The 27,749-nt window shown below is 39.2% G+C and overlaps 1 protein-coding gene across 5 annotated transcripts in view; it reads left to right on the plus strand.

Moving 5' to 3' along the window:
- The first annotated feature begins 2,215 nt into the window (after positions 1-2,215).
- LRP1B (LDL receptor related protein 1B) overlaps positions 2,216-27,749 on the plus strand; it is a 1,609,743-nt gene continuing 1,584,209 nt past the window's right edge. For all 5 annotated transcript variants that reach the window (XM_019480601.2, XM_059727405.1, XM_059727406.1 and 2 more), the window contains exon 1: positions 2,216-2,657. In XM_019480601.2, the coding sequence (XP_019336146.2) occupies positions 2,576-2,657 (82 nt within the window). In that variant the 5' untranslated portion in view covers positions 2,216-2,575. The remainder of the gene's footprint in view (positions 2,658-27,749) is intronic.

Consider the following 27,749-nt stretch of genomic DNA (forward strand, 5'->3'; position numbering starts at 1 on the left):
TAATTTCATCACCTATATGTGACTTCATAGTGAATAGTGTTGAATGGAATAAATATTTTAAATGGCAACTTTTATTTGTTCAAAGGCCTGTATTTTTAAATGATTTATAAATATCATACCTACCTAGCAGTATTTTAAAACAAGCTCCTTTTATGGTGGCTATTTGACAAATGATTACTTAATATACAATGGTCACCTAGAATTATAAATAAAAATGCAGTTACATAATTCTAGGTGACCATTGTACATTGACACCTTATTTTCAGAAAATACAGAATTCATTTGTATTGTTTAGAAATATTCAAACATTTAAATAAATTTCGGTGCATTTGTGATCAGCAGTATTGAAAGCCAGATCAATTAATTCCTCAAGGACTCTCATAAAAGTTAATCTTTAAAATGGGTACTAAATTGCACTTTATCATTAAAGCAAATTATTCAGGAAGAGTGCTGAAAACCTTTGTTAGATAACTATGGGGTAGAACTAAAAAGGAACAAATTAGTAATAAAGCTTCAGATGGTTGGAAGTATGTTTTAGTGAAAGTGGTTTTGTAAGAATGATTAACTTGCAGAGGGCCGGCATGCCAATTATCAGATAACACTTAAGGCAAAATCATGGCTGCTTTTAGCATTACGTGCCTTGTAACCTGTGCATGGGAAATATTTTCATAAATTGGAATATAAAAGGACTCCTAACAGATAAGGAATAGAAACTATTCATTTAAGCATTTAATTGGGCTGGGTATTGGTAAAACATTGGTGGGGGGGAGGGAGGGAGGGAGGGGGAGAAATGGAAATGCGCCCCAAAATATGAATTATACCTTTGCCAGTAGTGTGTTGACAACTCAGATGTTGTTTGGTCTATATGCCTGCTGTTGACTGGGGGACTGATCTGGCAGCCACTGCAAAGGGAAAATATCATTGACTTAAATAGGTATTTTCCACTCCTGGCATGCGTTCTTTTGGCTTTGATTTTATGAATGAGAATTATCTGGCATTTGTTAGAACTGGAAAAAGATACAAGCAGTAATGTAAGAAAATAAAAACCCTACAACTGGGGCATTGTCATTTACAAAGAAAAAGAAGTCATACTCTTAAAAGGTGGAATGCAGTTTCAGTGAGAAAGTCTCTAGAGACATTTTAATCCATTATAAAAAGAGCTATTTCGAAAGCCATGGACAAGACAGATGGAAAGGAATGATCCATCCTGATATGGGCCCAAACCTTCAGCTTTGCTGTATTCATGTGAAACCCCAGTGATTTTAGGGAATTATTCTGCCTTTTGATAGGAATGACAAAATGCAGAACCTGGCCCATTAGAATGTTCTTCAGTCGAGTGTCCCAGCGCTGCTCAGTGATTCGCAGGGCAGGGCTGTTAGCTTTGTCCTATGAATTTCAGGGCAGATCCTTCTCTCCTAAGAATCAATGGGAAGGGAATGGGGCTTTCGATTTTCTCATATTAATGGGTTCCCTCTGTTTCTTTTGAGGATTCAGTTTCTTCTAAAAGATACTTAGGCTTTGTTCAGGAGAGTACAACTAAGGGTCTGCCGTGGAAATATAAAGGTCCATGCTGCCAATTTTAGGTCCTTAATACATGTCGACCACATTAATCTCTAAAAGCTGCTGTAACTACTGCCTGTTCCCAGTTAGCCTTTTTTTTTTTTTAATTTTCTGAATTTTGCATTTTTCATAAAGGGTCGTAACCAGAACAGCTTTTAGCATCCAGTTTCCGTTTGTACTGGTAGGGAAAGGAAAAGTTGTTAGAAGAAAACTGTATCCGGTAGGGCGCATATGATCCCAAGTGTATTTGCGGATAATGCTGGGATTTGTGTCTGGAGTGCAGACACCTGTGCGTTAGCACCAACCTGCCCAAACCCACCTGTCCCTCCTGGGGTATTTATGTTTGGATGTAGGATGTAAAGACATGAGTCGAGAGCAAATCTTTAGCTTAATAATGCATTACTTTTTGGGGTGGTTGTTTTTTTTTTTTGCTGAGTCATTCAGGGTGCCAAATCTTCCTGGGGATAACCCCCCAGCCCCTCTGCTGCCCCCGTCAAGCCGGGAGGGAGCCGGGTGAAGTTCCTCGGCCCCCTTGCAAAGAGGTGCGTGGCCCAGGCGGGCTGGAGGGGTCAGGTCGGGTCGGGGCAGGGCGGGCATCCCCCCCCCGGGGGAGTTTGCTCCCTCGCAGGAGCCAGGAAGACTCGTGCTTTGCGGCGCTGTTCCCCGGCTGGGCTGTGCGGAGCCCTGGGAGGCGCGCGGCGGCGGCTCCCGCGCTGCATCCCCGCATCCCCATCCTCTGGCATGTCTCGCTGCCCCTTGCGCGTGATGTAAGCTCCGACGTCCTCCGCATTGAAAAGTCAGGGCACAGCAGCGGCTCGCACACACGCCCGCACCTCGGAGCGGCGCTGCGCTGCGCTGCGGGCGGGCGGGGGCCGGGCCGGCTCCGCGGGAGACTCCGCTCACATCTGGGCACCGCTGCTCGGTGCAGAACCGCCGCCTTCCCGAGCAGCGCGGCCGCCCCGGCGGACGAGGACGAGGACGAGGAGAAGGAGGAGGCTTCAGTCCGGCCGCAACAATGTCTGAGTTTCTTTTGGCCTTAGTAGCGATCTCGGGATTATTTCCTCTGGCTAAGGTGCTGGCCGTGGGAGCCGAGGGAGGTAAGCGCGACACTTTTATTTTATTTTATTTTTTTCTTTTCCTCTCCGAGGAGGGCTGCAACTTCCTCCGGCTGCGCGGGACGCCGGCCCCTGCCCCTGCCCCTGCCCCTGCCCCGCCGCCCGGGGCTGGGAGAGGCCGGGCGCGGAGTTTGGGGGCAGCCCGCACACTGCGCCGCGGGGGATGCTGGCTTGTGGTCCTGCCTTGGCGGGCGCTTTCTGCCTGGGAGTCCACCCTGCGGTCTTCAACTTCGTCTTTCAGTAACTTCCAGCTGCAAGCCAGCATCTCACTCGCTCTGGCTCCCTAGGGGCCGCTTTCCCTTCCCCTGCCTTGTACCTGCGCTGCAGCCTCCCCGGAGTGAGCCTCAGCGAGGTACTGGCTTCTGAAGGGAACGCTACCGTCCAGAGCAGGGGCTGTGCACAGAAACAACAATAGCTCATAAACTTCTCCCCAGCCTTTATACTAAAGCTTTGCAATCCAGGTACTGCATGACTTTGAGATGGATGCACACAGTGCTGTGCTCTCAAGCTAGACTCTCCCCCTCCCCCCTTTTAGTAAGAGGATGCATTCATGAGAAGCAAGCATAAACCAAGATCAGATGCATGTTTCTAGCAAGAATACTGTCTTTTTTGGGAGAATCTTTAAAGTTTCCTAAGCCCTCTTGTGCATAGACAGAGCCAAATGCCACCGAGCATTGCATCAATTGATCAGTGTTCCTGGCGGACACGAAATGGTTAAGCATAACAATGCATTATGGCAACTTGACTGTTAAGAGTCTCACTATGACTGATAATGCTGAGGCTTTTTGTTTAATTAGACGCAGACAAACAAACCTTACACCAATGTCAAGTAAATGGGGTGGGGAGAGGGAGGGAGTGAGCAACCAGGAGAGGGAGAAAATGTACCAGTAAATGGTCTACTGATGAGGCTGTTTATACGAAGGTAATTTTATATTGACTTTAAATTATTGATTTATTATATGAAATGGAACACGGGCATTAACTGTCATGGCTCTATCCTACTCCGTCTTAAAAACTGAAGCATGCATTAATATGTGCAACACAAGCATACCACATGGCTTAGGGCTTTCTGTAAGTAATTTCAACAAGCTAGTCAGTGGCATATTTTTCCAACTGCTGATTGAAGATAGTTTTCTTTTTTTTTTTTTAAGAAGCTTCTTTGAAAGGTTGAACCACAGAGTTCCCTAAATTGAGTCCACTCTTTCACTGTACATACTGTTTCTGAACTTTATTTAAATACTGTGAAGCTTATACGAGCCTAAATAAAACTGCACTGTTAGGTCCTGAAGAATACACAGCCTCTTAGCCAACGTATTAATATGTAAAAAGTTGAAAGAGCAACTGTTTTTCCTCTTTTGGTCAAAGAGGACAGTATCCTTGTACTGGGAGTTCAGCTTAGCTTTCCTTAGTATTCAGTGCTATTCACAGATTTCTCTTGTTTTGCTTAGTGATGCTTGAATTAAAATATGTTTAAAAGTATGATATTGGTCCTGCTTGTACTTCTTTGCCCAAGAATGTTAGCACATTGAATTGACTTAGAAATGCATCTGTAGATCAAGAATTATTAAGTAAAACCCATTAGGTCAGATTGCTTTCTAGCTCTCTGTAAACTGTGCAGCTAAAGAAATTGGACTGCATTGAATATGGTCATATCCAATTTGCTAGGAATTAACTAGATTTCATTATAAATGTAACTGTTTAATGCATTTAATTTTTATTATGAAATGGTGTGCTGTTCTGCATCACATACACTGTCTACTGAATTGTTTATTAACTGTTTTTAACTCATTTAAACAAGTACAAATGGCTATAGATAATTTGTTCTGGATGCTATAACTGAAGTACATTTCTGCTATAACTGAAGTACCAAACCTGTTAGGTCCATTTCCCAACTGGCTATCAAATTAACTACGTGATTCATATTATAAGCAAAAGGAACCACCCTTGATGACTTGCCATCAAAGAGGAAAGTATCGCTGAAGCGTTACAAACTTATATATTAAAACACTGCATCATTAGCTGCAAGGATATTGCTCAAAGGAACAGGTTAATATTCAACATGCTACCTGAACAACCTAGGAGAATCTACAAGGCTTATGCATGGTATACGTGTGGTTTTTATTTAATTTTTTATTATACAATATTGAACCGAAAGGTTATCAGGCACACTGATACATGTTCAATGGAAAATCTCTTCAAGAACTTTCCAGTTAGCACAAAATTGTCAGATCACATTTCAAGAGCTATACCCCAAACTCATCAGTAAATAAAACCTTAAGTTTGAGGCATTTTCTAAAACTCTGCTGGAAACTAATTGTACACTCTGTCCATACTGCTGGAGATTAGCAGATGCCACTTTATTTGTGAATGCAAGAATCTGGTGTTTATTCTTTTTTCTTTTCTTTTGTTTTCATAGTTACCTTACACTCATTAACTGTTACACAGAAAATGTACTGTGTCAACTTAAGTTAGAATCAACTGAGTCTTAAAAAAGGCAACATCCTTGTAAATCATACCAGCCCGAAAAGTCAGGTAAATCAGGCTCACATAGACTAGGCTAACTCATATCATCATGTCATACCTCCATAGAAGAATAATGGTGTGCAAATTAAGATTTAAAAGGAATTGTTTTAAAAATGTCAAATGGTCTTGGCATAAAAAGGAGTTGTGATAAGATACCCAGAATTGGAATACAAGGTTCTTAGGGTAAATCTGACTACCTTTTATTAGACCAGCTAAAACAGTTGGAAAAATTCTTGACCTTTTCATGCCAGGTAAGGTTTTTTGGACGTACTTACAAAAAAAACTAGACTACACAAGGTTGGTTTGCTTATGAAATGAAATGCAAGTTCACTCAAGCATGTTAGGTTGTTATATGTCCAAACTAACTGGAATGAAAACAAGCACACCATTGACTATAAATGTTATAAATACTTTGCAGTAGTTTATAGTGCATTTATTACCTCTTCTATGGTAGAGATGGAGAGAACAGTGTCAGAAAAAGTAATGGCTTCCACAGCTACATTGGAGAAATCTCACTGGGCACTGCAGTTTCTGAAGCCCGTATATATATATTTTTTTTAATTTGATGAGGCAACTAAAGAGTGGAGGTGACGATGTCTTCTCCTCACCACAGTTTTCCTCATCCTAATGTCTCCTGAACCTGGCTCTAGGACTCGCATCACTCCTTTGTATCCAACATTTTTTTTAAAGGTAGTTATACTGTTGTGGAATAATGCTACATGAATCGGTTTTACTACTGGGCGTAAATAGCTGTGGGCTGTCCAAAATTTTTAGATGTCATGGATGACAGGAGCCGAGTTAGCATAATTTTTACGACATGACAGTTTTAAGGAAAGTGTGTATCTGCTAGTATCATGGAACCCATTCTACTGTGAAATTACTCCTTTTTTTGTTTAACTTCTGTAATAGCTAGATATATGGACATATTTATTTTTTTTCTCAAGACTTTCAAGTTTGAATTTAATGTTTTATATCTATTCTTAATATACATTATCATGTTAAAACAGTCTTTAGTAAATGCTGTACCAATTCTTTCAAGGCGTGATGTGCAGTCAGATAAAAATAAGCTTAAACTGAACGAAACAAAAGCTCTAGTAGAAAGGTGTCATCTTAAAACCCATGAACCTAAGTTAAAACTTCATAATTGAACCCATATTTCATGTTCATTTCCCCTCACTGCCTTCTGAAGGGAGAAAATATGAAAAGGATAGATAGGTTATCTTGGAAACTGCTTCTTTCTATATTCTTACAGTCCACCATCATTTCCATCTTTAGTCCACATACATGGGAATTTACTGTTTTTCTAAGCGCCCTTTGTTATTTAGTTAGTTGATTATTTTAGTAAAGGATAGAAATAACTTAAAATCACTTTAAAATTGAATTATTAGGTTTACAATTCAGTTTATGCTAACTTAATCCAATTATACTGCGACTTAAGTTCAGGCACAAAAAGGCAAGAGAAAATCGGTGGCCTCAATGTGTTTTTTAAACCTTGTTTGTGATTTTCTTCTCCTGTGAAACTCTACTAGCAAATGGTTGTATTGAATGTATTTTTAGGCTTGACTCCAATCTCATTATTAATGCTTAGGTGTTTTAAGAAGAACATGCTAAAAACAGCTGTACTTTGCTTTATCAAATTGAGCCCCAACGACTTAGTTCAGTGGAAAGTATTCTCAATAGTCCCAAGTCAGACAAATTCAAATAAAGCTGTTTCAGTTTTTTAATATAGCGGTGTCTGTACTCATACTTAAATCTCTATGCATCTCTAACTAATATAGCTAGCAAGACGGTAGCATTATACTAGCAAAGCAAATGGTTACAAGGTCATGGTAACACTTCCCAGTTGTTTAACGTAAAGGACAATATTACACGAAGCTTATTATCCTCCTATGAACTTATTTATCTTTGGAGAGACACAATTACATGGAAGGATAAAGATCTAAGGATGTTTTGGACAGCAGTTAAAAGGGAATGCCATGAGATTAAAAGGGAATGCCAGTAGTTGAAAGGGAATGCATTAGTACAGTGGGGGACGACCTTTTTTTAGTAGTATGCTACAAGGTAAGTCCTCCCTCTGTGAGTGCCATTCTGATCCTCTTTCCCTGCCCCCTCTGCTATTCTGCTTTCTGCTCCCTACCCTTGGCTCCTTGTTCAATCTGTTGTTCTGCTTTCTGCTTCCTACCCTATCTGTTGCTATGTTCCCTGCTCCCTTCTCAGCCTGCTGTGTGCTCCACAGCAGCTGTCTATGCTCATTTTGGCATGTGTGCTGTGGGTTGGCCGCCCCTGTATTACTAGATATGAATAAGTGAAAGATTTCAATAAAAATGGAATAGGCAATGCAAGCATCAAATGTGCACACACTGTTCAAAACTATCAGGAAATGTGTAATTTTGTCTGTAAGCTAGTTAACATTCACGTTCGATCTTGTCCATGTCCTTTGAGCCAATGTATAGGTTTCCATAGATTTTTTTTTTTTCCCTTCTCACTTCATTACACTATATTAAAAAGAAATAAAATGTATTTTACTAAAGCAAAACCAGAAAGCTTAATATCAAAATGCAGAATGGAAATTTGCTTTTCTCTAAAACTTTTCCTTATTTCTTGCACATTTCAAACCTGATCCTCATGCAGGTTGAAAGCACCTCTTTTCCTCCAGAATTATAGGAAAGTTTAACTTCAATAGTTTTACTCAGGCTAGTCAAGTTACATGGCTAGGTGCTCATAAGTTTAGCATGTCTACACATCTTTAGAGAACTGGTACCTAACTAAATGACGGCACTGCCTGTGACTTCAGTGTGGGCAGGATCCAGCTTAGAAAACTTGTTTTGTTCATGTAGGTCCCTGGTTAACCCCCCGCCCCCCCTCCCAGCAGCAGCAGCAGTAGCGAAATAAGAAAAAGAAAATTGGAATCGGGTCTTTAAGTAATTTCAGTTTGTAAATGATGAAGAATAAAGTATCTGAACCCAATAATTATAAAGAAATCATAGCTAGTGGTACATATCACTGCACTAATGCAGAGCCCTTCAAAATCCTCAGTGATGTAGGAACTGCAGAATTGGGCCCCAAGCTACAGATTGCAATTAGGGACCTAATTATGTTGAAAAATCCAATTATATGACTAAATGATGGCCGTACACCTTGTGGCCTGGCCTACCCAGTAGTCTGTGCTTTCATGTAGTTTAACTATGCAATTATTTCTTTGCTCTCAAGCACCATCTATTGAAAACAAAGTGTATGCATTCCAGTCAGGCTTTCAGTTGCTGAAAAAAATGTGTGGAGTATCTTAATGCCGAAATGCAAAATTTTGTTTTTCAGATGTAGCAAAAAAGCAAAGTAAGATAAGCAGGGGTTTGGTTCTGATTAAACCCATTTCAAAATGGGCCAAAATCCATCGACTTCACTGGACGTAGGCTGTTTCATCAGTGGAAAACCTAACAATTCATTAGGACTTCCTAACAAGGGCAGTTCAGCCTGGATGTTGAGATATGTGGTAGCAGGGTTTGATGCAGGGTTAGTAATGGAATTCCAATAAAAGTCAAAGGAAGTCTTGTAGTTGGATTTAATAGGAATTGAATAGGGTCCTTAGTGACACAAATGACCAAATAAAAACAGATATAAGCCATAAAAATCCCAACTGGTGGAATCATTCTGTAGTTTTTGTTTTATTTAGGTTACATAAGTATTATTTTTAGTAAATATATAATAGGTATAACTGCATCTGTTATATATATATGCACAGAAACTAATCAGTTTTATTTTGTCAACACTTCTGAGTCAAAGTAATTTTGTCAACTGGTCATCTGATTGCATAGGGGAAAAACAATGTTTTTCTTTAGCAAGCAAAGTTTGCTTCTTTTTTTTCTGCAGTCATTAGATTAAAGCAATTAATAGTAATAGCTCCTTTTATTTGAAATAAGATGTGATGCCAATTGTTCAGGAAAAGGTGTATTCTAAGACTTTATTTTTTTTTGTAGTTAAAAGTACAAACAAACTCCTGAAGTTGATGAGAACAGATCTCAGTATAACAAAAGTTCCAGGTACTGCATATATTATTATATAATGCATTCTTGCTATCGCTTGGACAGCCCTAACTTATCACACAGTTTCATCTTGAATGACTTGGCCTTCCAACAGAATTACATACTGTTGAAATATAGCTTCACTTTAGAAACCAGAATATACATATTTCTCTTTATTCCAGTGAAATCAAGGTACCATGGATTATGTCTTGTCTTATTCTTATTATCAGCACGACACCCCTTCCTACTTTTGTACACAGCACTGTCTTGAAGCTTTAACCTTCATGTATAGCAGGACAGGTACTATTGAAATAAGGTTTGGCTTTAGAAATAAATATATATAAAATTCCTCAAGGATTTCACCACTACTGAGTTTTTATTCAATGATGATTCATAACATTCACTCTGTCTTCTTGAAATGAATAAAGAAAACTTGGAGAATAAGAAGCTATAGTTTTTGTTCCTTTGAATTAACTTGGGACATATTTGGAGGAGGGGTGGCATGTGTGATGGAGAAATGGGAATGCAGTCCTTTTCATAGGAGATCTTTCAAAGGGAGAACATACTGTTTGACAGGAAAAAGATTGTCAGCTGAAGAAAGGTAGTATATATTTTTTTAAAAAACCCACTTCAGATATAATACATGTGGTGGTGATGGTGATGTCAATTTACCTCTCCCTCATACTAGAGCATTCAAGATATCTCTTGCAGTATTTCACTGATTTATTATTGCAGGGTTTATACTATGCTTAGAGAATTAACATTAAACAATATACATGTGGGAGTGGTGACTGTATTCATACCTTTACTTGTCCATAATGTGTATCCAGTCATTTTAGTATTATATTAGGACACAGCTCTTCGAAACAATTTTAAATCACTGGAGGTACCCAGATGCTGACATTAGTGATACATCCTTGGGTGAATGTAGTTTTTTGAGGAATGTCATCATATTGAAGTAGTTTTACAAAGATTTCCTGAAATCTTAAAACATTGTGTGTTTATCTTGAAAGATATTGATACAGAACATTAATGAATTCTCAAAGAATAACTGCTTTGTGCATACAAATAATGTGGTTGCATGGGATAAGTTCTTAGAGCACATAGCTGCGCAGCTGAAGATACCCGAGGTAAACAATATGGATGTATGTATAAAAAGGCATGCCCATCTTTTAAATATTTGGGCATCCGTGAATCATTTAATCTGTCACTGAAATTTGGCCTCCTCTGGAATACAGCCTCTGTTTGTTAATATTGTTGTGCACTGTGTCAAAGATTATAAGCCCGATTCCTCACTTTGCAAGTCAGAAATAATTTGGCTTTGACTCCAGTGAGCATTGGTTTGGTCTACAGATTAAGATTAGTTAGTGATTTATGGAATATATAATGCAAATATTTACAAGAAATCTTCAGTGGCTACAAGATAATTACAGTTTGCTTGGGAAGTTTTGTACTTTCTCCAAAGCATAGCAACTAAAGTAGACGCATTACCCTTGTGCTTGGGCTTTTTTGGTATTAACTTAGATATAGGACAGTTTCTCTTTTTCCTTTTTCTTTTCTTTTTTCTTTTCTTTTCAATATTGAGGGTAACATGATTTTGCCATCATTTTTCAGGAATCAGAAGAAACCCACTACCTGTGTTTTTTCACAATTGTTCATAGTATTGTTGCTGTTTTTGTTTTTATCAAGCTCATTGTTATTCATTTACTTTCTGAAAAATGGTATTTTTGGCAATTTTCTTTTTACAAAACTATGACAGAACTTTGATTAAAAATACAATTTGATTGTATTCAGCCAGGGATGACAGCCTATGGCCCTCTGGATGCAGCCTGTAGATGCAGGGCTTCAGTGGCAAGGAGCATGTGCTGCAGGTATCCTCATGCACCATAGAGGTGGAACACTGTCTGTGGGTGCTTCCTGTGCTGCTGGGGAGATGAACAGACCTACTCCTGAATTACCATGTCAATAGTATTGACAAACTTTTGTAAAATATAAATTATGACTGTCCTTGAAAAAGGGTAAGAATTCCACCCACCTCCACTTGAGAAGAAAAATGCCATGTTCTGACTTCCCAGCATTTCTCCATGCTTTTTCTTTTGAGATCTACCATTCCTGTACTCATATCCATGGCACAGTTTAAGATGTTGAGGCACCACTTTAAAGTATGCATTTGTTTCTTCTTCATTGTAAAACATGGGGATACCATCATTGGAAGGCTTTTTTTCTACATCACCCTCCTTAAAATGGTCAAACGAGGTCCATTAAAGGACACAGAGAATAGAGACTCCATTAATGTACTGTAACACTAAGAACTGTAATGGCAGGAAGGTTTTACATTAATAATCATTAAACGCCTGATTCACCTCATTTTGCACTTTTTGTGGATTAACTAAAAATAATGGAAAAGGAAGTTAGAAGACAGGGGATGGATGCTCACATCTTGAAATATACAAATATTTCTGTACCCAGTGGTCTTACGGACTGATCCAAAACCTATGGAAGACAGTGGAATGACTCATGTTAAATTCAGTGGATTTGGGATCGCTCCCAAAATTCGGACCCAGTCTGAAAGTTGACTTTCTAAATATGACACATCTTCACTCAATAAATCATTTTTAAGATTTAAATGGGAAAAGTGAGACTTTACTACTGGTAGAACTGCCAAAGCAACACAGCTATTAGACAGCAGAGTTCATTGTTTCCCTGTGCATATAATGAAGTTTTACTTTCAACATGTTTAAACTGTTGTTATTAAATCTAGTCCTCTCCACACGATATGCAGAGGTGGGAATAATAAAGAGACTGGAGTTGTATAGATGTAATTGGGGTCATTATAGGGTGTGTAGCCTCACTAGTTCAGGTGATGTACAATACAGAAAGAATCTAGCTTGACTTCCAGATTCCAGGTTGAGTATGCAGAGCTGGCAGGAAAAAAAATTACTTGAGAACTCAGCAGAGATGATCCAGAAGGCACTGCAAATTAGTAAAATAGAATCCTATAGTGCCATATGAAGTATCAGTTTGCAGAAATAAAAATGTCTTGGGATTGTGAATGCTTCTGGGTCTTGCCAAAATAGGTAGAAACAGTGGGTGCATCTACACATCGCCCTACACAGCCATAGCGATGTGCTGTTGCCATACGGTGCACTATGGTGATGTAGCGATCACTTGATTATTTAGATCACAGCCAGACTAATGAACAATAAATGTCATGTTTACTGTGTTTTCCTTTTTTGCCACTGTAGCTGCCTTAGAAGAAACATTTAAAACCATGAAATTTAAAGACCTACAAGAGATATAGAACAAGTCAAAACCATTAATAATGAAACATAAGACACTGACATGCATGGAACTTTTCAGATAAAATTGTCCTCATGCTTCATTAAAACAATGAAAGGCAAAATCTGAGACGGGCATTTTGTAGACACAAGGCTTTAGAGGCCACATTTTAAACTACACTACTATTTGAATAACACAGTCCTGCTATTTACCATTTTGTCAGAATGTATGAAATGGGAAAGGGTATGAATGTATAATTTAAATATAAAAAGAAGCATAAAACTACTTTAATAGAATGAAGCCGTCAGAGCTGGGTTTTTAAATAGACATAATCTTAATCCCTGATCCAACCATCCCATTACGACATTTCTTCAAACAAGGAGCAAGCTATTGAGATTGGGGTACATGTATAGGCTTATCTGAATGAACTCCTCCTTTTACACATGCTCAGATGTACTGGATTTATGTTGAAGTTGCATTTCATTTTCTGGGTTTAGAAGGCAGTGACCTGACCAGATCTGACAATGTACAATATCACCCATTTACTCGGCAGATCATACTGCTCTTGAGAGCCAACTAATCTGCTTGGTGTCAACTAATCTCCTACTCCTACATTTAAACATAGTACTTTTTGCCTGCATATGCAGTAATGTTACAGAAGAGTTTAAGATTAGATGTGTATAATTTCTTAATTTCCATATATTCAGTGGTAGGTGTGTTCAGGAGCCCCAGCCGTTAAAATTATCGTTGCTGTAGAAATGTGTTCTCTGTAGAAATTCTGCTTGTCACTTATTCTCACTTTGACTGTACTTGGGGCAGTAAGTAGTGAGCTCAAAGCAGATGGTTGTCATCAAGCTGATGAACGAAATTAAGAATTACCGTGGAAATGCAGAATGTTCAGATTAGTAATTCCAGTGTTTTCTCTGCAAAGTGAATTCAAGCTGGAAAAACACCTCCGAAAAGGATTTTTAAATGTTATGCTACTGTGATGTTGGCTGGCTATTCCAGATGCAAATTACATGTTGCTCATTTCAGTGCAATAATAACTGGTATGTGCTTCCTTTTTTGTTTTGTGTGTTTACTTTTATTTTTATGCGGGGGGGGGGGGGGGCGTTGTATGGCCCTAAAATCCACTGATTTACGGTTATCTTAAAACATATTTTTAGGTGACCAATAGAAAACCTAAAGCAGCAGATCCCTACACAGACTGCTACTGGTTGTGAAAAACCATGAGTATTGTTTATTTCATAGTCTCACATAAAAACATGGACTGCATTATCAGTTGTTGCAAATGTGGTATAATTCAATTATCTTTATGCTGATGTACACTAGCTGAAAACATAGCCCATCATCTCATGATGGTATCATTGAAATATTCTAGAAAAACAGTTGAAAACATTACAAACTAGTGACAACTCATGGAAATGTAGCATATTTATCTGCTACCTCAGAAACCTACTAGCAATATTAAACGTGGGGCCAACAATTTTCCGAGCATTGAAAAAAACTTAAAATAATTCAGGTAACATCAACAGTCAATAGCTACTTAATTAACTGCATTATTTTGCTTGTATTCTTTTGGCTTGTGTAAATTACCTTGAATCCTTGTTTTTAGCTATTTTAAAGAAGAATGAGTCATACCCAATTAAAAAAACCTGCACATGCAAACCCTACAATTGGTATTTTTCCAACTTCATACATATTTTTAATGGGAATTGTCAGACCATAACAGAGCAATGGTTTATCTAGCCCCCACAATACAATAGGCAGTTTTTGAGAGGACATTGCCTATTTTCATGGTGTAGTAGAACATTGCACTATGAACTACAATACAAACATTGTTTCAGCTTAACTAGATGTTGTTTCTCTAAAGCATGAATGTTAGCATCTCCTTGCCATTTTGGTGTGCTTGTCCTATTAACACAAGCATCATTGGCTAATTATACACTATGTAAATATGATTTTGCCTTATTAGTTTTAAATATTGCCTTTAAAGTTCATTGACAGCAGTTCTCTCTCTTGTTTCATGTAGAATTTAAAATGGTCATAACCAAGTGGAAGCCATTTAATATTTATAGACCATACAAGCCCTTTAAAAGCAGACATTTTCCATAGGCTCCTTACTCTAAATACTAGTACAGGAACATGCTATTTGTAATTACTCAGCACATCTCATTGTTTGGCCTATTGAACAGAATATATGATCTTAGACCCTGATTATCTATGCAGTCCTGTTCCTGAGAAAAGCGTTTTTGACTTGAGTTGTTTATACCAGCAGCCACGCGGTGTATCTGTTCCTGCAGAACTCTTTGTAGGAAAAGGCCCTTTGCTGGTAAAGGTCAGTCTGAGTACTGTAATCATGTGTGACCCCAACACTGCAGGAACAGCAACAGTGTTGTAAAGGATAATGGAAGCAGAGAGATAAGGGGGTACATGAAGAAAGTAGCAGCACAAGAGCAGGTGGAAATGGTGTTCTCCAAGAGGAAAATGGCAGCTTTTACTAACATTTATCACAAATACATGCATCTAACCAATGATGTTTTTCCTCACTTCCCTACATAGGCTAGGAAGTATGTGGTAATACTTGACTAATATCAATACTGGGTTTTTTGTTTTTTGTTTGTCTTTTGGTTGTTTTTTGCATTGATTCCTAAAATAGGGAATCTGTCTGGAGTTACTTTATGGCCGTGTGTAGACGAAACGAGAGGCATGTTTGCACAACAATTTAAAGCGGGCTAAATGCTTTTTCACCACTTTAATGGTATTGATGTTTGCACGCCTCAGCAGCATATTGCACTTTAATTCCAGCCGCTGTAGGAAATTCAGCGGTGTAATGTGCCTTAAATGACTTGGGGCACAGCAAACTAAAACTCTTCCGAGGAGTTTTAGTTTGCTGCCCCTACAGCTGCAGAGCAAAGCACTGAGTTCCGTGCAGCTCTGTGGCTCTGCAGGAAGCCCTGGAGGCAGCCTAGCAGCAGCCTGGGAAAGCAGCTCTGCCCAAGAATAGCAGCGAGCTTGATTTTTTTAAATTTTATTTTATTTTATTCCCCCCCCCGCTCCTGAGCCTGCCTGCATGAGCTGCACAGGGGCCCAGTGCTTCCCTCCCCAGATGTAGTGCCCCCCGGGACTGCCCAAGCCAGGTACCTACAGGCGGGTGCTGCCGGCGGGGGGCGGTGTTGTTGCCGCAAAGAGAAACATCAGCCACCCCCCACAGCCCAGGGACCCCTCCACCCACCGGCAGCTCGCCCTCCCCTTTCTGTTAGAGAGGCAGGCAAGTCAGTGGGGTGTGTGCATGACACGGGGGTTTAATCAGCCCTAAATTGAAGCGGTGCTTTTTTAATACACACCACTTTAATTTAGGGCCTCTGTTTTATCTACACACGCCCATATGACGTCCTTGGGGAGGAAAAAAACCTGCTGCTGGAAATGAATAGGTTAATAAATGAATTCATAGGTCATCTAGAACTAAATTTTATAGAGTTTAACTATGCTGTCTTGACAGTTGAACTCCATGGGTATAAATCAAGTCCTTAGAATAAATCAGGTTCATATAAAAAAAAAAAAAAAACACTGATTTTTAGTTAGTTTAAAACGTATTTTTAGGTGACAAATGGAAAATCTAAAGCAACTGACTCTCCCACCCACCCACCCAGACTGCTACTTTTTGTGGAAAAAGGTTTAGTGGATCAAAGGCCTCTAACAGCCATTTATTTCTAGCAATGGAAATTTCTACCTCTTGAAATCTTTCTCGGGGAGGGAGCACTACAGACATTCAGCCTTCAGTTGCCCCCTTTCCCCTATTTTCTACATCTTCCCCAGATCGGTGTGATTATGGTCTGGGAAGGTGTGGGTTGCACCAGACCTCTCCCAGTCTGCTCTGGTTTGGTCCAGGAAGGCACTGGAGCAGGAGTGGAAAATCCTTGCCCTGCTCCCCAAATAAGTTAACCCCATTTTAGAGAGTGGGCTGGTGGGGAGGGGGCACTAAAGAGCAGCTGTTCCTTCATTTTACTCCTGATGGCAGGAGCAAAGTGAGGAAAGAGCAGGCAGGGAGCAAGAAGCAGCTGTTTCACTCCCCTCCCCAGCCAATCCTGGAGGTGACTGGGGCAGCCACTGAAACTCCCTACCTGCTCCCCATACAGGGGTTCCCTTGCTTTGCTCCATTGCTCCACTCACCGCCTGGACCAGACTGGGAGGAGCCTTTATTCTTGTGAGAAGATTTTTTTTCTCGCAAGGGAGATCTCCCAGGTTGATACCTGGAAGATTTTGTTGCCTGGAGAGGACATGTTTTCTTTGGGAAAAATTGAATGAACTTTTGTATGCTTGTAGTTACTACTGGAAGACTGATATTTCTCTCAGTAGAAGCATATTGTCTGTATGTGGCCAAAGTTAGTGAAATGATATTGTAGTACGTAGGGGCCACTTTGCTTATCAACATAGTTTTACTAAAATCTCTGTCAGAAAAGTGAAGAGAAGGATAAAATCAAGGCTTTGCTTTGTCTTATTTCTTAAAATATCTACTTTATTCTTACACAGGTTTTTTTTTTTTCCATGGGGAATATAAATTTTTGCAGGTACCCTTTTCATTTGGTAGAGGGATAATTTATGTGCATTTCTTGCTGTGGAAATGTTTTCCCATTAAAGAAAATAACTACACTTAAAATAGGTGCATATATATTTAATAAAATGTTCATCCGCTTTGTCCACAACAAAGGTTTTATTGTACTCTAATCTTTGTACTTTGATTTTCTGAAGCTGGAGGGATGTAATTTATTAGAGTAAGCTGAGCTTTCAAGATTCTTGAGATCAAATAAATTGATGGGTTGCCTTAAAATTGTCCCAAGGAATCTGTAAATGCAGAAGAGAAGGGAGAGGGAGGACTAGCATACCATGGCCTCTTAAATGAATGCTTCTGGCAGTGACAGCTCAGAACCAGAACAACAAATGTAAAGGCTCATTAATAAAGCTGATCTGTTAAATTTTCCTGATTGCTAATTTTAACATTGGTCCTACTTACCAGAAATGTACATGAACAGAACTGATATGTTTTTAAGATGTCAAATTGACATAATGCATACTTTCACAAAGTCAACTGATGAGAAGAATCATTCAAAGGGGTATACTTCAAAATCAGTGAGTAGGATGTATACTCATGAATCTATTTAGCTGGTAAAAACATGCTTGCACACTTTTTTTTAAAGTACCACTTCAAAATGTTAACCCTTTGTTACACCAGCAGGACTCATATGATTAATAAAGTCTTCTTCCTCATCTTAATGAAATCATGCTTAATATAGTCTATATATGTGTACGTACTCTCTCTCTCTCTCTCTCTCTCCCTCCCTCCATATGTAGACTATATATACACACATAAATTGACTTGAATATAAAAAAATGTTTTCATAACTTCCATTACAAGGATTTGGACACATGGGTTCTGATCTGCATGGACTCTCCAGAACAAAGGTTTGTAACCCTCAGGCCAGCAAAACCCAAGTTGTCTGATTACCTTCAGTGTGATTACTCAATTAATTCAAATTAAGCGCATGTTTAAATTCTTTACTTATCAGAGAGAAGCCAAGGCTTGGGGGTTGTGTGTTGGCAGTGTACTAATGAGACCACTGATGGATATGTTTTTCAACAGGAAACAATATGGTCTACTAAAGAAAGGGTAAACAGTGTGTATTTCTTCACCTTTCCTTGTCTGTCTGTGCCATCAAAAGTATGTCTGTTTTCACAAGAGAGGAAATAAAAGGGGTTGGGGTAGATTTGGGGGCCCAGGGAAAATGTCTTCTATAAAAATCTACAACTTTGTTACAAAAGATAGCATATGGACTAAGTACAGACATTCAGCTTCTACTAGGAGAACCATTCTCTCAGTAGAAAACAAAACTGTCCAGACACCCCTGCTTTTTCTCCTGGACCAAAAAAAGTGGCTGTTCATAGAAAAATAACCTTGGGACAACCAGGGTTAAATTTCCCAGGAGAGATTCTTCCAAAAGGCTGAACATGAGCATGCTTTCCTCCAGCTTAACTCCTTGTGCGTAACCAGGAGCGGAGCTAGGGGAAAAGGACTTGTGCCTTCCAAAGAATGGAGCCACTGAGTCTGGAAAAGGGGCAGTGGGCAGGTGTTTCTGCCTGTGCTGTAGACTGGGAGGGCTGTGGAGGGGAGGAGCAGCCGTGAGTTGCTCCCCGCCTGATCACCAGTTCCTGATGTAAAAAGCAGGCAGGAGCTTTGTCACAGCTGCCAAGAGTAGAGTGCAGGGTATGCTGCCCTCTGCCTGCTCCTCCTGCCTCCCTCCCTTGTGGCTCAGCTGAGCCGAAAGTATAGCAATTAAAAAGCTGGTATAGTTGGCAGCCAGGCTTGCAAGCCTAGCTCTCAGCCATGCTGGCTTCCCCTTGTTGTTAGGGCCAGGAGTCTGGCTTGTGGAAAGCCTCTGCAACTCCAGCTCCCAGCCATGCCAGCTTTTCATTTCAATTTTCCTAGCTCACCCAGATCAGAACGGGGTGAGGTAGGCTGCTGTGATTTCTGGAAACTTGCCCCAGTGGCTGAATACTTCTCCCTGCACCCTGCTCTCCTCTGCAGCCTTCCAGGCTGACCCAGAGTGGGGTTCTTTACCTGTAGGGGAGACCCAAGAGAGTTCCCCCATGGGAAAATGCTCCTCTCCTGCCAGTCAGTTGATTGGTGGGATAAGTGGGAGACATCCTTCTGGAGTGTGAAGTACCACCAGATGACTAGGCTTCTTTTTTGCAGCTGCCAAGTGCCACTTGACTGCCCCCTTTCCAGGCAGGGGAGAGGTCAGGCTGTAAATGAATGGACCAGGAAGGAGCCCTGTAGGGTTCCCAGGATGTAGAGCTTGTCTGTGAAGGTGTCCAGCCATGTATGCTATGAATCACTGTTCCAGAAACAGTTTCTATCTTCCATAGAAGATATTCCATAGAAGATATATTTTTCTCTCTTTCTCTCTCTCCAATATTTAAACCTGTTTTGATCTTCAGTTATTTTCAGCATGTTCTTAACCAGGAGAGCTGTTGTCATATGAATAGTTTCTGCAATACTTTTAGGGATGAGATATTATCCAGAAACAAATCCTTTGTTTACTTCTAGGTATTATATTGAGCTCCTCCAAATTGTGCTACTGAGTGTAACCTCCTCCTAATGACTTTGAAGTGTTTAGATATAGATAGAGGAGATGCAGAGTTTGGAACTGTTTTCCCATTGAAGTAAATGGAGTAGTCATAGCAGCCAGTCTCCAGTAAAGGTCCAGTACTGGGTGCACAAGAAGATGAGAAGTATAACCTTCTTAGAACAAGTACCATTAAAATAACAACAAGTTTTGCAAAGGGATTTCAAATTGCAGGGAAAGTTTTAGAAAAGGTGAAGTGGGAAGAAGCACATGGTTAGTAAGGTGAAGTTGTAAGAGAGAGCACTGTACTTAAACACAGAAAATGGCCAGGTAATGACTCTTTCAACTGCGCACACAACTAATCAGCTCCCTGCCAAGTGACTATAAAAGCCAGCTTGTGAGTCAGGTGAGGAGAAGCACCTGTAGGGAGATACAGGGCATAGAGGGAAAGGTGTTGGGGCTTTTGCAGTCTGCTTTGATCAGGGAACTAGCTTTGTCTCTGCATTTCTTTGGGAGTATTGTGTCTGAACAATAAAACTGCTCTGAAAGAAGGGTCTAAACAGACGATATGATGGTATTGGTCCTTCTTGTGCTGGGAGAAACAGGTCAGCAGTCGAGAGCTTCATGTTGCCCTTCTCCGTCTTGTTAGGTGGGGCTAATTTTCAGACTGTTGTTAAACTTCCACTGACAGAGATAATAGATTCTGACAGAGGTCCTCGACATTCATTAGTCAGAGGGCAGTGAATAAAATGAGGAGATCTACAGTAAGGAGGATAAAGAGGAAGAAAGCTTCTTGGATGTCACAGGGCTTAGACTGGGCTGGGTGGGAAAGTGTAGGGAATGAGGGATGCAGCTGTGGTAGCCCAAGATGCTGGCTGGGTTACCAGACAAGAAAAAAGATTTCAAAGCATAAAGAAGAGTGAATTACTACCCTGGGAGAAGGAGAAGACAAAGGGAGTTCTTTTCCTGCCCCATATACAAGAATGAAAATAAAGTCAATCTAATCCTTATTAAATTGGCCTGTCTAATACATCCCACTAAAATGTGTTCATAGTGCTGTTTAAAACAACCATGTTAGAAATCTACTGACAATAAATGCAGATTTATTGTTTAAGTGTCATTGCGACACCTAATAAAGTATCAGAATAGGAACTGTAACTTGTGAAAAGGAAAAAAAAATGTCCTTGTGCCATTTAATTAACTGTCTGGCCAATGCTCTCCCTTTTTATTGCAAAATCTGTAAGTTGCAACTGGTTCCAAGTACACTACTCCACAGCTGTGCCAACAACCAGCAAATAAACACATTAAAATCCAGAAAGCATTCTACTAGGTCCAATGATGAACTCTGAAACTGCAAAGATTGTTTAGTTTAGTTATTTCTCCCTTTACCAATAAAGAACAAAGCATAAGAGCTATCACTAATTGCATATTCAATAAACAAACATGGCAGTGTTTGATAGAAAAATAATACCTTTCATCAAAAATTACAATCAGTAACTTTAATCTTTTAGGGGACAATACTAATTTGTGTAGATCTCTGTGCAGACCTGTCTTTTTCGGTTACTAGGTCAATTAGGTAGGCAAAGTTGTCTAGCATTATCATTCAGAACACTTTGTATTAAGCCCTAAAGTTTATTCACGGTGATTATTATTATGACATCTCCCACCCTTCCTCCCCCAGAATGTTTTAGTAATTCAGGGACATAAAGTTACCTTTTTTATATATGTATTCATTGGGATTAGGGAAAAATCTGTACTTCCAGGCTCTGTTAGAGCAGATAATATGGCAGAGAAAGATCTTTGGCATGGCATTTGAATCACTAAATATCTATATTTCTATTCTGTTGTTCTCACACAACCCATTTTAACTTCCCCCTGAGGAGTAATATAACAAGTAAAATCTGTCTTTGAATATACTGTATGATAGACATATAAATAACCTCTTTTATGCAGGTGGCACTGCTTAGATTTTTCTATTTCATCCCAGAACATATTCATATTTTAAATGACATGGCAAACTTTGAAGAATAATGCAGTTATTGCCAATTAACTTTATTTTCTGAAAGAGTTTACATTTTAATGAGTTCATGAAGCCTAACAACTATTTTTATGTATTTCACATTTTAAGGAAAAATTCTTACTGTATAGTATGCTTTCAGATATTATTTTAAACACACATTAATTAAGATGAATTTGGTTTTGGTTCTTTCAGCCATTATCCAAGCCTGACTGAATAAAAAGTAGAATTAGGAACTGTGAGGATGAGAGCCATGAGTTACTCTGTAACATGCCTTAAATATAATTTGAAAGCAGTATTAAGGGAAGATTAATTTTTAAGTACACATGAATAAAAAATCATTTCTACTATTTTTATTTTAAAATATAGTTTGGAGTTGGTCATTTGGAAAATGGATATGTAAACCTTTTTTCTTCTGAGCTCAGGGAAGACCATTTGAGGTGACGATTGTAGTCTTCAAGGGGAAAAATGATTAAATCTTTTCGATGATGCATTAGTGACAAGTGAGTTGATAGTCAGCTGGTTATGTCCTTGTAAGATGGAGGCCAAGTTTGAGAAGGTTTAAAAGGGAACTAAAATCAATCTAAACCTATCAAATTAATTTTATTACAGTCGTTAACAACCATTAGAGCTGTTTCAGTCACTCTGGTCAGAATTCCATCTGTAGTTCTAGAGGTGAAAGGTTAATGACTCATTTACTGAGCTATGCAGTTTTCTTTCATTTTTCATTTACAATTATATCTACTTGTTATAAAACTCAAAACCACTTCCAAAATATACTGTACTAATGCATTATTGCTGTCAATTTAAGTTATTAAATCACAAATTCTAAAAGGCGATATCCAAATATGCATTAATATATTTGGGTCACCAAATATCCATTTCTTCCCATTATGAATGGCTGCTGGGACCTTTTGCTAATATCGTGACTTAGCAAATGTTTACTCCTAAAGACCCAAGTATTAATGCTGGCTTACAATCTTATGGCATTTCCTGGTGCGTGTTGGAAATATGCAGACAAAACTCTTGGGGTAGAGGCAATATCTTTAATTAGACCAACTAGATAGTTGCAAAAAATTTGTTTTTATTTGCAAGCTTTCAGGACCAAATGCTCTTTGTCAGGCAAAGGAGAATTCAAAGACTGTAAAATTTCTTCCATGTAGAAACTAAATTTCATATTGTAGAGGAGAACTAAAAGATGTTATGATTATCCTGGGTGGTAAAGTTTTGTTTGTTTGTTTTTTTTGTTCTTTTTTTTTACAAATAAAAAGTTGCTCTGTGGGCATGTCTACACATGAGCATTTACTGTGCAGTAACTGTAACACAGTACAGGTACATGTTTACACATGCACACTAGTAATATGCAGTAAATATGGTGAATTAGGTCAATTTGAGCACAAATTTGATGCCTACATCTTGCAGGTATCAAATGTATGCCTGATTCGTACTGCACAGTAATGTACAGATAGACACTTTACTGCTCAGTAACACTGTGTGTGGACTATCTTGGAACTAACTTCAGTCCCAAGTCAATCCACACACAGTGTTAATGTACTTTAACACCTTCATGTGTAAACACCAGCCTATTCCTGCTTACTGTGCAGTAATTTACTGCTTACTAAATTTAAGCTGGCATAAATGCACACATAGAAATGCCCCATGAGTATGCAAAATAGGCTCAAACAAAGGCTGGATTTGGTTATTTACGTGAAGGTGTTCAATGGTAGGCAGGATGCTGAATTTTGTTTCTTAAGATATGAAGTTTTCATTTCAAAATGGCTAATATGGAAATATAAGAACTTTTAAAAAATAGGGAGCTTTAAATAATGGCAACATAAGCAAAGCAGCTTAGTAGAGGCTTGCTTCTTAGAAAATATCAATGGGTTATAGAAGTGGGTGAAAGAATGGAAAAGGTTAGCTTCATTGGTGGTAGGGGCACACCAATGAAGATTTTTTTTGGCTGATTACTGATGACTGGTTATTATAAGCCAATACCGATCTGATTGCTGATATGCAGCACAGGAGATTGGAGACCAGTGTTGAGCCAGTAAGTCTGTAGGGGGGAAGGGATGTGAAGAAGGGAACGGGCATGGAGGAGCTGATCAAGGCCCCCATGGTGAGGGAGGGAGTGGGGCTGGGGCAGGGTGTGGGACAGAGCCATGGCCAGCTTGTCTGGGGGGGGTGCAAGGGATGGGGGGATAGCTTCTGCCACTATGTGCTCCCCCAGGGTATGCGCCCCCAGATCTGTGTGCAGGGCAAGGGTGGGTTGCTCAGGGCTGCACCAGCCACTTCCTGGTGGCAGGGGCTAGTTCAGGGAAGCATTCAGGGCAGGAGGGCTCAAGGTTGGTGGTGGTGGTGCTGGTAGAGGTGGGGCTACAGGGAATTTTGGGGTGGCTGTTGCCTACCCCATAGCCCACCCCATAGCACCCTCTCCTAGCACTGCAGCCACCTGCCCCACCCCTGCCTTCTCACACCAAGCATGGACCCAACCCAGGCCCCCACCAGGATGAGGCCAGTGCAGCCTCTGGCCCTGAGCAGCCTGCTCTTGCCCTATGCACAGATGGGGAGGGGCACATGCCTCCCTTAGCAGTGTGCATAGCAGTGAGCTGCCTTGCTGCCACACTGCCGTCGCTGGGCAGCCCCTGTCCTTGGCCTACTCCCTCCCTCACCATAGGGGGACCTTGATCTGCCTTCCCTGCCCTTTCCCTACACAGACTGGATGCTGGTCTCCAAGTTGCCAGGCGACATTCCTGGCTATATGCATGCTGCAGCTGCACACATGCACGCAACATTTATCAGTGACATTATTGGTTACATCGGCTGAAAGAACATGATTGCCGATAATGTCAGTTTCCCTCTTATTGGTGCTGATACAATATGGACCGATATATTTGTGCACCTCTGATTGGTGGAACTGAGTAGTGCAGTCACACAATAAGATGGGAAACTAGACTAGGAAAAGTTATGTAAGAACCATGAAGGTGAGAACAGAGAGCTTGCACTTGATTAGCAGGAATAGAGGTTGATGGTAGAAGATGGAATCAGTATGTGTATCGAGGAAAATAATACTAGTATCAATGTTTTGTGTGAGTTGCACGAAATAGTGCCATAATTGGCATCCAGAAGAAGAAAATCAGGGTGATCAACATAAGAGGATGAATGTCTGGGATGAATGCTTTATCAGTGCAGAAAGAGACAGTGTATGCTGGATGTTGGAGAAAAGTTGTAGAGAAAGAAGTGTGAATTTTGAACTTTGGCACAAGTTATCAGGTCTCTCTGTGTGGGCTGAAGAAAATGGAGAGAGAGAGAAGAGTAAAAGAGGGCTTGCAGAACATGTGCCTCAAGTACTGGGAGAATGTTGATTATTTCAATAGGCTCTGAGAACGAAGGATGACCAAGGCAAAAAGGTTTTATGCAGCTGTTTGATACTGCACAGCACAGTGAATATTCTTTTATGAGTTCTTTAAATTAGCAATTCCTCTTTCATACAAGTCTACTGTACTTTGACTCTTAACTGCATTAAACCCCATTATAAATGACATCTTTCTAACATTCTGAATACAGGTTAGGTATCCCAAGAGTCGTGTTTTAATGAGGTTGTTGCCATGGTAATATTGCTTCAAATGACACACATGCTACTTTCGAAATACACAAAAATCTTCCCAAAATATCACAATAACTAGTGTAAGCAGCTTTCCAAATTTCCATTTCTTTTATTGCCTTAACAATACAATATTTTGTGGCAATACCTGTTTTCCAGGTGTTTGAAGGCTGAGTTTTTTAGCATGCCACACAATTTAATCTTCTGTTCCCTAAAACCCCCTTTAAGTAGTTGGTAGTTTGCCAAGTTTAAGAGTAATAAGGTATTAGCTACATGGAAAATTCAAAGGATGCTGTGTAGGTTAATGGCCTTTAGGTCTACAGAAAGAATGGGAATAATGTCTATAAATATGTTTACAACACAGATGCCTTTAACCTATGCTGCTTGGTTCAGACCAGAGGTGTTTCCAACATATACTTTTTCGTAATTCTTATTTCTGTGCACTTGGAAAGATCCAGTTACTATGCAGATAAGTAAAAAAGATGGAACATTTTGACTTCAATCCTGTCATTTTGGAAAAGCTATTTGCAACTTATAAAATCATAATACTGTGTGTTTTCCAAATTTCACTTGTGTATATCTCCTACTGGTTCTCAGGGTTATTAAGTCAAGTTATCCTTAAAGATCTGAAAGTAAAAAAAAAAAAAAGAAAGGGGACAAAACAAAGTATGGATGCAGCAGTTGCATAGTCATCAAGCTTTATGCACAGTTCAGTAGAATGCCATTTCTCATGTGTCAAAAACGATGCTGTAGCAATAGCTTGAATCAAAAAGATTGTGGGCTGTTTTTTTGTATGAATAGTGGGTGCATAGCAGTTATTCTCTGTTGTTGGTACTCTTGTTTAGTTGCCAAAGTTTTGGGAGGCTTATTAAATACTGGCTTGAAATCATATATATAGTCAGTTCTTGGGTTACTCTTGCTTTCTTCCTGGTCAAATGCCTCTGAAAAACACTGAAGTAGTTGATATATTTTCAAATACTTGTACATAGTTGCTGTGGCATTCATTTGCCACCTCTGGGTTTGCTTTACTTTATGGGGCTTTGAAAGTGAAATTTAAAATTTGTAAGTTCCAAGATGACACTTGTAAAAATGAAATTTCTTTGCTCACAGAAGAGGCACAGTATGGGTAGTGGTCGCATGATATCCCAGAGTGCCCATCCATAAACTTTAGTATTTCTGTATAAATCACTGAAATGACTAGCAAACAGACTGATCAACCTTGATTTCCATGAAATTAGAATCACTGAGATACTGAAGAAACAATAATCTCTATGCTGCACTTCTGGTTGCCCAACATATCTACTCCGCATTACAGACTTCTGTATTTTTGCTCTTTTATTGAAGTTAGGTAGTTAACATTTTTTTTTGCACTGATATTGATTTATAAACCTATGCTAAAACTCAGGTTTATTTTTGTGAGTAAACTGTTTTAAATCTTAAAATACATTGGATACTAAATAATAAACAAGTCTGTTGGTATAAATCATTGCTTTATTGTATTTAGTATTATTTACTAGGCTTCTATTTAAAAAAATATAAAATCACTCCTTTTCATTTAAAAGATGCTGACTGGAGCATTTGTCAAAGTTAGGGAATTTTTTTTTAATATTGTTTTTAGAAGTGTGATCATTCCATTTCTCATCCCTATTATAACCCTTGGACTGAGAATGCTATATGTGAATAACTTTAATGACTAATAAATGTATGTGAGACTCTTTAGTGCCTATGGGAAGCCTGAAACTTTTCCATACTCTGTATTTTGAATTGTTGGCCATTAATATTACTTGTATCATGATTACAGACTTGCCCACTAGAGAGAAGACCCTGGGTTTCTAAAGATAATGCATAGAAAACACTAAACTATGCATAGTCACAGAAGCATGAGACATTGCTGATATTGCTTTCTCAGTACAAAGTTTGTTGAAAAATAGAAAATGGCAATCTGTAATTAATTTAGTCTCATAGCAGAGACTGTAAATGGAACCAGAAGTACAAAAATCTCAATATGTTGTTGTTCCACAAATTTACATTTTGAACATTGTGTCCCCTTCTTTCATTATGTTATGTTTAAACACAGCTTTAATTAAAGATGTGTATAGGCAGTGCATATTTAAACACTTATAGATCCAGCACCAAATGAACATCTAACACTTATTTTTGAAATTTTTTATAATTACCGTTAAATTATCTTTTCCCCCCTAATGTATAATTTTTGTTCAGTGGTTACCACCAGGGGTCCTTGTTTTCTCTGTTTTAAAAAACACTTAATACTCTGATTAAAAAAAACCCCAAATTGGTGTTTTTCCCAATGTTCCCAAATGGTGGATTGTTTTCACCAGTGTTTTTCCCATTTTCCCAAATGGTGGATTTAGATGCAACACCACTAATCTCTCTCTCTCTCTCTCTCGATATATCTAGAGAGAGAATATATTTAGTGGTGTCTCATTTTTAAGTGTTCGGGTGTTTTATATGTGTATGTGTATTTCTCTGTATATGTATGTATAATATATA

Source organism: Alligator mississippiensis, chromosome 4 (genome assembly GCF_030867095.1).
Source record: "Alligator mississippiensis isolate rAllMis1 chromosome 4, rAllMis1, whole genome shotgun sequence".
NCBI classification, from domain to species: domain Eukaryota; kingdom Metazoa; phylum Chordata; order Crocodylia; family Alligatoridae; genus Alligator; species Alligator mississippiensis.